General features: G+C 58.6%; 1 protein-coding gene across 1 annotated transcript in view; it reads right to left on the bottom strand.

The window, feature by feature from the left end:
- Positions 1-4,656: 4,656 nt before the first annotated feature.
- Positions 4,657-9,254, bottom strand: part of WNT10A (Wnt family member 10A) — a 15,256-nt gene continuing 10,658 nt past the window's right edge. Inside the window, exons 3-4 of the mRNA XM_004376324.3 lie at positions 7,866-8,245; positions 4,657-5,514 (exon numbers count right to left, since the gene is read on the bottom strand). Coding sequence (XP_004376381.1) covers positions 5,017-5,514; positions 7,866-8,245 — 878 coding nt within the window. The 3' untranslated portion in view covers positions 4,657-5,016. The remainder of the gene's footprint in view (positions 5,515-7,865; positions 8,246-9,254) is intronic.

Here is a 9,254-nt window from a genome sequence, read left to right as displayed (position 1 = left end):
ACAGTGGCCCTGGGGCTGGCTCAGCAAGACTAAGCCGGGTCCACGGGGTCGGACGCGAAGCCAAGCGGGACCCACGCGGGCGGCTGAGTTAGGAAAGAGTTGGCCTTGAGGGCCCTGCTTCTTGAAAAACCAGCCCCTCGCTCCGAACGCTCCAACACCGCACACAAATCCTCCGTGCGCCCTTTCTGCCCTGAGTGCGAGATGCACGCGAGGAGAGAGAAACTGAGGCACAGCAGGACGGGTCACTGAGCAGACCCTTCCTCCCCATATCATCTGGTGCGAAGAAGTTGGGCTAGAGAGCCAAAGACGGTAGCTTGAATTAAGGACCCCGGGGGCCGGGGACAACCCCGGGGACCCCACCCCTTGGCCTGCCCGCGGCCTCCACAGGGCAGCTCCCCCGACTCCGGGTAATCAGCTGCTGCGCAGTTGTAATTGGCGGTGCTGGCGGGCCTGGCGAGAGGACCCGCGGACCCGCGGGCGGCGGAGGGGCAGACAAGGGGCTTAATTGCAGGGCTTTGGGCTGCAGTTTGGGTTGCGGCTCTGCTTGGGGGGGAGGGGACGGGCCCTTAGCTCGGTGGGCCTGGCCTAGGAGGGAGCCCAAAGGCTTTCAGGTCGGTAGCCCAGGGTCCCTTCCCTGGAGACTTGGGGGAGGGGGGTGTTGAACTTCTGCGAGAGTGGGGGGGGGGAGGATGTCTCTGGAGAGCTTGGGGGGCTGATTCCAAGCTCCCCACCCCAACTCTAGAAGCCCTGGTTGGTCTTGTCCAAGACTCCGGCTTCGTTCTAACCCGCACCCCTCCGCTCCCCTTTCTGCCGCCCCCGTCACCCCCCTTCTCGTATCCCCAGGGCGCTCCCACCCTGAGGAAGAATGTGCCCTCCTAGCGCACCCTTGCCATGGCAAAGGCACACCCCCACCCCCGCGCACCGCAGCGGCCTGGCCTGGCCCGCCCCGCGCCAAGGAAAGGCGGGGGGGGGGAGGGGGGAGTGGACGCCCAGCGGACACACCTCGGCTGCTCTGGTTGCCACAGAAACCGGGTACGTTGCGAAGTGCGCAGGCGCCAAGTGGCAAAGGGCTCTGCTCAGAATTCCCCACCCTCAAATCCACCAAAAGGGGATCCTGGCTCCAGGTACGGTCCACCTCCAACTTCAAGGCAAGGTCCAGAAAGGGATCATGGACATTTAGGCTTTCTTTCACGCACTGGGAGTCTAGAGAGCGTAGGCATCGGAGGGCCCCAGGAGCCTGGAACCAGAAAAGGGGATCCCCCTGTCGCCAGCCCGTCCACCCTCCCCCAGCAGAACCCAAGGGGGGCACTGGCAGCAGGAAGCCGGGGAAGGGCCCGGAGGCGCACAGGCCCCACAGCGGAACGGTGATTACAGGGACCTGTCCCTCCCGCCCCCGGCTCCCACTCTCATTAAGTCATTTTTTCCCCTGTTGGAAAGTCCCCGTGCCTTGAGCGCAGGGGCTGCGGCGACCGCAGGCAGCTGCTGGCAACCACATGAGAAGGGGGGGAGAGGAAAAGGGGAGCCACGAGTAGAGCCTGGCCACGATCCAACGTGGAAGGCCCCCTGCCAGGGGGCTAGCTGGGGCACATGGATTGGGGGAGAGAGGGGTGGGCTGATGCCCCTGACCCTGCTTCTCACCCACCCGGGCCCTCAGGCCTCTACCTTTGAACACCTCTCCCTTCCCCTTTTTTTCCTACTGTGGGACCTTGGGTGACTGAAAGCAGGGTGCCTGCTTCTGACCCCCAGCCTGGCTACCTCTCCTTGAGCCTTCACTCCACCCTGCGTGTACTATCCAACACCCTCCTTCCCTGCTGGCTGCCTCCCTTCCTCCCTTTGGAACCATCTAGGCTCCCTTAGACCATATTGTATTTTCTTCCTCTACCCAGTGTCCATCAAGGTGAAGGGTGTTGGGAGGGGCTCTCCTCCGCTGGACCATCTCTAGCCACCTTCTGTTCCCATTTCCAAATGTCACCTCTGGCCTCCCCAGATGTTGGTGAGTTCTTCCTCCTATCTGCCCTCCAGGTTTCCGCTTTATTTCAGCCCCTTTTGCCTATTTCTGATCAGCACATGGATTCCTGCCTCTCTTAAGCCCAGGGCCTCTTGGGCCCTGTTTTAGCACACCTCATCACCTCCACATCTCCCTTTCAGGCCTTCACCAAGTCCCACATGCCCCTTTTCAGTTATGGGGTCCAGCCTTGGCCCAGGACTCTAGTCAGCTTCTGGCCCAGAGCAAGGATAGGAGAGGGGCAGCACCCCATTTGTTCCTTCCCCAGCCTTCCCTCCCCTCCTTGACAGGTCCAAACAAAAAACAAAACCGTTGTCCTCAGTCAATTCCAACTCACAGTAGGACAGAGTAGAACTGCCCATAGGGTTTTCAACGCTATCCTCTTTACAGAAGGAGACTGCCACACGTTTCTCCCATGGAGGGGCTGGTGGGTTAAGCCTGGAGCTTAACCATTGCACCACCGAGTCTCCTTAGCAAGTCAGGGTAGCATATATCAGATCACCATGATTTGACTCACTATAACATGTGCTGTCCCCCACAGCCCGATGTCCACCCCATGCCCCACCCCACCACCCACCCTTCCCTCTGGTGACAGCATGCTCTTCGGGGTTGCTGCTCCTACCTCATTATCCCAACCCTGAGCCTGTGTCTCATCTTCAGCCTCCCCTCCCCCAGCTCTGTCTTCCTTAAGCCTGGAAGGCAGAGGAGGGTGAGGCCAAGCTCAGTGCTGTAGTGGACACTGCTGGGTGAGAGCGCCCTCCCTTCCAGGCCTCCATTCCTGCAGCCTTTTCCTCCTCCCCTGGAACCCAGCCCCCACAGCTCTCTCCTGGGTGAACAAGAGGAAAGGAATGAGGCAGGTGTGTCTGGCTGCTCCTGCTTACCCCTCCTCCTGAAGGACTCTCAATGCCTGCCCATGGGGAGTGGGAGAGAAACACCGTCCTCCACAAAGGCAGCAGAGTTGAGCATTTGGGGGCCCTGCCACTTTAGGCAAGACCCTGTCTGGGAGCTACTGGGATGCAGGCAATTGGAGGGAAGGAGCTGAGGGCAAGTTAGTGGGGGCAAATCTCCCAGTTGGTGGGCCTACAGAGCACATCACCATGAGAGGGTCCTTTCTTTCTTTCCCAGCTCTACCAAGGAGTAGGGAAACATGGGGCAGGGGGAGGGCAATATGGGGTACTGGTGCAGGCTGGCAATTAGGAAAACGAGCAAGACCACCTCTGCCTGGCTCATCAAAGAAGGATGCCAGTCTGGGGTAAACTGAGGCAGGCAGCAGGATCCCCAGCTGCCAGCAGCAGAAGGCTTGGATGAAGCAGGTAAAGTGTTCTTTCCCTGAGCTCCTGACTCTGCCTTACTCCCCAGCACCCTCCTCCTTGAGGGTCTGTTCCAGAAAAACATCAGCTCTGAGAGCCAAGGACAGTGCAACACTGGACCCAAAGTGCCAGCTCAGCAGAGTCCTCGTGGGGGGGTGGGGGGAATGAGGGGCTTATTGACCTGCCAAGGGGCACTCTGAGCTGAGGAGCTGGGGCCACAAGAGGCCTAGGAAGGAGCCTCCCCCACCCCCACCCCAGCCTTGGTTTACACCCCCTCCTCCTCTGCCTGGACTCCCAGAGACCAGAATCCAGACAGTGAGTCTCCGGGCCCTCCCCCACCCCCCTCCTCCCTGCCACACCTCCTGGCCCCACCTGCTCCCTGAGGCGCTGGGCTGGGTTGAGCTGGGTCTTGCCCAGGATTACTCCTCTCAGAGTGCCTCCTGTCTCTGCTGACGGGTGCTGCTGGGCACCTCCACTCGTCCTGGCTTGTGGCAGAGGGCTCAGGCACAAGGTGGGCAGCTAGAGCTCTAGGACTGAGGGGCTCCAGATCCAGCCCCTTCTCCACAACCCCACCACCTCCAGCCTAGTCCAGGACTTGGAAGATGGCCTCCCTGCTGTCACCTTGTCCCCCTTCAGCCAGTTCCCCATACAGCAGCCAGAGAAGTCTTCTCCATGTGAAAGTTAGGCAGTGACACTCTCTGACCTGAGACCCTCTGAAGGTCCCCAACTCCCTATCCTGGCAAAGGACACATGATGCAGCCCTCACCCACCCTCTGAGCACCTCTCCTGCTAATCTGCCCCTTGATGTCTTCACTCCAATTGATCACATTGTCGTCTTTGCTGTTTCTCCAATAGGCAGACAGCTTCCTCACCTCAGAAGCAATTGCATGGCTTCTACCTGAAAAGCCCTCACGCTCAGTATCTGCATGGCCCTCCTTCTCCTCGGGAGGTCTCAGCATGAGTGTCACTCAGAGTGACAGCCCTAACCAGTGGCTTTGTCTAAAGGGCCCCCACTCCCCACAAATAACTCTATGCCCAGCACCCTGCTTTATTTTCTAAAAGCACAGAACACAGTCTTATCTTCTTTGTGTATTTGCTTGTTTATCCATCTCCCCCAGCCAGAATGTAAACTCCAAGAGGGCAGTGCTGTGTCTCAGTCACATCTGTATCCCCATAGCCCCTTATACCCCACAGAGCGCCAGGCCACAAAAAGAGTGCAAAATAAATATTGTTAAATGAATGAGGAGGGGCAGAGGCCGTTGGGGGAGGGTGCCTGGGGCCTTTATAGAATCACTTCAGCTCAGCTGTGTCCATTTCTTCTCTTTAACCCTCCTCCCGCTGCTGCCTGTCAGCTTCCATTCCCTTCCCCTGCATGGGAAGGGGTGATGGGATGAAAGGAGACAGTCCCAGGGGTTGCCTGTTGGACACTAGCCCTAGGAGGTGGGGCAATCCCCAGCCCAATTGAGCTGTCTGAGCTTGGGGCACCGAGGGGCAGGCAAATCAGTCCTGGAGCCCACAGAAGTGACTGGTGGGGTCCAGACCGGCCTGGACTGTCCTGTGATCGAAGGCTTGATGAGCCTCAGAGCTGGGAGATTCCTAGAGGCTCATATGGTCCAACCTCCTCCTGTCCCAGGAGCCAAGGCGACGCTGCCTGGCCGAGAGCGCCAGCCGCTGGAGGCCAGGCTCCAGGGACCCGGGCGCTCACTTGCAGACGCTGACCCACTCGGTGATGCGGCACTCCTCGCAGACCACGAAGCAGCACCAGTGGAAGCGGCAGTGGCAGCGCTCGCTGCGCGTCTGGCGCAGGATGTTGTGGCCGCGGCCACAGCACATGCTGCCGCAGCCATCAGGGCCCGCGCTGCTCTTGTTGCACAGGCGGCCCACGGTGCCCGCCGAGTCCAGGCGCGGGTCGTGCTCGCAGAAGTCGGGTGACTTCTCAAAGTAGACGAGGTCGGCGGAGCTGGCGCGGCGGCGTGGGCCTGGGGCGCCCGGGGAGGGCGAGGGGACCCCCGAGGGGCCTGGCTCCAGCTGGCCGCCGTTGTGGTTGTGCGGCCGGATGAGCGTGGCGCGGTGGAAGCGGCTGCGCAGGAGCGCCCCCACGGCGCGGAACTCCGGCGTCACCTGCCAGCATGTCTTGAGCTGGCAGCTGCCTGAAGTGCCATGGCACTTGCACTTCCGACGCATGTTCTCCATCACCGCCTGCGGAAGGGGGCACAGTGAGGAGTGGCGCCAGCGGCCAGCCCCACTGCCCTCATCCCTACGCTGAGACTGGCCTTCGGGGAATCTCCGAGGCCTTTGACACCAACACCTATTGTACAGAGACAAAAGCGGGCCACACACAGCTCCTGAACCAGGCGTCAGGCTCTTCTGCTTGTGCTCCCATCACCTCCCACCAGGCCAAGCCCTGGGGGAATTCCCTCCTTCCTGCCCTCCCCCCACCCCCCTTTCCCAGCAGCTGCAGGGGGCCCCTGGGGCTGGAGGCTCTCCCCTGCCACCCAAGTCCTCTCTTGCTTCCTGAGGGGGGATCCCAGATCATCAGGGAAAGTCCCTCTCCTTCCATCCCCATGGCGGAGGCAGGAGCAGGGGGCTGCCAGCCTCTGGCCTAGCTCCAGGCTGTCAGCAAAGCTGCAGTGAGTCTGAGAAAGCCCTATTCCTCTCCCGGTCCTGCAGCCCTTTGCAGGTAGCCTAAGAAGGGAACAGGGGGTCAGCTGGGGAGATGCTCCCATTATGCTGGCTGTAGCTGGGACTTACTCTGCTCTCTGCTGAGTGCAAGTGGCCCTCCTAGGAAAAGTGAGCCCCGGCAGGGCCAAAGGCTCTACCTGAATGCAGAACAGGAGCGGAACCCAAAGAGCAGGTCTCCCAGCCCAAAGGGGAGAGAGGTTCCAACTTCCAGGGGAGGCAGTTATAGAACACAGTCCCTTCCCTCCACTAGTTCTCAGCCTGCCCTAGAGTCTCCTCCCAAAGAGCTCCTTGGCATTATCTTCACCAGAGACCCCCAGTAGGAAGTTGACTCCCCCCCCCCACTTCACTCCAAAAACAGACCCTCAGACAGGGAGAGCAATGATCCAGCCCTTCAAATCCAGGCAGCAGGGCCCTACAGAGAGGGACCTAACCCTCCAAGTCTTAAAGGGCTCCTGCAGCTTGTCTGTGCAGCCTGTGGTGTCAGCACCACGTGGGAACCAGCCCCCTGCCTTCCCTGGCCAACAGTTCCAGAACATCTGCTTCCCACAGGCAGCAGCCATTAATTAACCAGTTTAACGAGGAGGAAGAGGCGGCACCATTGGTCTGGGCTGGGATTGTCTTGAAGCTTGGGGGAAAAAGCTGCTGCATGAACCGGGCAGCGCTGGATGGGAGCTGGCCGTGATCTGAGGATGGGTGTGCCTCAGTTTACCTTGCCTCTAAGTCAGGATGGAAGAGCTGAATGAGCTCAGAGCCTATGTGGAGGCAGAAAGTGAGACACCTAGGCTGAGAGGCCAGAGAAAGAGGAGTGAGGTGGAGAAGAAGGGGCCAGCCCAAGTGAGAGGAAGCCAGGAACAACGCCTGAGCCGGCTGGGCAGGGCTAAGAAGATGAGGATAATGCCAAATAGCCAGGAGAGGAGGGCACTGACTACCATGAGGGTCCATGGGGCATCACAGTATACTCTACATGATGTGGACTCCGTGTGCACAGGTGCAGATTCTACCCTGGAAGGCAAAAGAGCACAGGCTCAGAGCCTGACGATGAATCCTCCCTCTACCATTTTCTTAGCATCTGTGTCACCTTGGGCAAGCTTCCTAATCTCTCTGTGCCTCCATTTCCATGTCTTAACATGAAGGTAATAGTACCCACCTCACAGGTTAGTTGTAAGGATTGAATGGCTGATATGTAGCAAAGTGCTCTGGACAATGCCTGGCATATAGTAAGCACTCACTAAATGCAGGCTATTATTACTTTCCTCGGTTTTATCCCCCCATGTGAGGGCAGGGGAGAAAGGAGGAAGGCAACGTAGCACAGTAACACGGGGGCACCCGGAAACCTCAACTCCCTCACACTGCAGGAATCCCTCCTTCTGAGACTCCACAGAAAGGCTGGGAGAAGATGGAGACGGCAGCAGAGGAGAGCACAGAATCATAGAACGACAGAGTTTGGAGGACCTTATGATGATCTAGTCCAATCTTCTGCCTTTATAGGACAGGAGACTGAGGCCCTGAGAAAGTGGCAGAGCTAGGTCTAGGCCCCTGGTGTACGGATTGCCAGCCCAGCCCCATCTCCATTTATTACCGAGGGGGAGTGGGAGGAGCAGGTTGCTCAGCCAATGGATGGAAGGACGGATGGATGGCTAGCTAACCCAGGGCAAGCGTTGTTTCAGCTCTGTATTCTCCAGGCCTGGTACAGTGCCTGGCACACAGTAGGAATTCAATGCTTGCTGATTGAATTACTGGGGAGGGAGCAATGAAAAAGGAGTTGAGCTAGAGGGAGCAGAATGGTCCCTGGAGGCGAGGTAGGCTTGGGAGAGGGGCAGGTCCTAGGCAGAGGGATTTGGGACAGGCTCAGGGGGCGGGGCTCTCACCTGCCTCCCGACTCTGTTGTTGTGGAGCCTCATGCGTGCGTGGATGTCTCTGTGGGGCTCCCGGGAGTCCAGAAAGTCCTTAGAGAAGCGTTCCCCGAATCCCACGTCAGGGCTGCAGCCGCCCCATTCCCAGGAGTCCTGCAGGCCGGGGCTGGCAGGGGGCGGGGCCGGGTGCTCGGGGACCCCGTGGCTTAGGCCCTTCCCGCGCTGCAGTGCGTCCAGCTGCAGGCGGTGCAGCTTCCTGCGGAAAGCCTCCTCGTCCCCGCGCCGCGCCGCATCGCAGCCGCATGCCCGCAGTTTGCCCAGGGCGCACGCGTTGGACACCGCGTGGACCACGCCGGCTGCCGCGATGGCGTAGGCGAAGGCGCTCTCTCGGAAACCTGCGAGTGGAGACCCAGGAAACAAGGGTGTGTGCTGGAGGGGCCTCGACATCCCATCCCCTGCCCCTCTGCCCCTGCGCCCGACCTTCTCGTCTTGTTATTGGAAGGTGCCCTTGAGTCGGTTCCGACTCCTAGCGACCCCATGCACAACAGAATGAAACACTGCTCAGGTCCTGCGCCATCCTCACAATCGTTGCTATGTTTGAGCCCATCTTTGCAGTCACTGTGTCAGTCTATCCCCGTTGAGGGTCTTCCTCTTTTTCTTCTGTCTTACAGGGGAGAAACTGAGGCCCAGTGTGGGGGAGGGTTTGGTACAAGGACACAGAGTAGAGGGGCAGAAATCACACTAGAAGTCAGGTGTTCTACACACACGATGTAAGGGTCTGTTTTTGCACCCCCTTCGCCTTTCATTAGGGAGCCCTGGTGGCTCAGTGGTTAAGCACTTGGCTGCTAATCGAAAGGTCCTGGGGTTCGAACCTACTGTTCACTAGGCGGGAGAAAGATGTGGCCCTCTGCTTCCGTAAAGATTACAGCTTTGGAAACTCCATGGGGCAGTTCTACTCTGTCCCATAGGGCCACTTTGAGTTGGAATTGACCGGAAGGCAACGGGTTTGGTTTGGGTTCGCCTTTCACTAGCATTCCCCCTTGCAAGCACAGAACTCCTGTGTCTACATCTCTCTTCTTGGGCAGAAAGTATCTGGTAAAACACATTCTTTTTAAGATCGAGGACTTAATCTACTACCTCTCACGGTGATAATTTGCAATTTTAAAGCAAGCCGACAGATCCATGCCTCACCTTCCCATGCCCCCATTCCTAATTCCCTGGGACCAAGCTCCTAAACACATAGAAGCTTTTGCGTCAAGCTCTGCTTTCTTGGGAACCCGGGATAAGACAAACACCCAGAGACCTGCACTAAAGGGACTTATAAAGAATATAATTCAGAAAGAAAATGATCCTAAAAGACAGAGATTTAAGAAGGAATGGTGAACAAAAAAGGAAAAAAAAAAA

Source organism: Trichechus manatus, unplaced genomic scaffold (assembly GCF_000243295.1).
Source record: "Trichechus manatus latirostris isolate Lorelei unplaced genomic scaffold, TriManLat1.0 scaffold00041, whole genome shotgun sequence".
Taxonomy (NCBI): Eukaryota; Metazoa; Chordata; class Mammalia; order Sirenia; family Trichechidae; genus Trichechus; species Trichechus manatus.
Note: the sequence above shows the minus strand (reverse complement) of the source record. Positions and strands in the feature narration are given on the sequence as shown.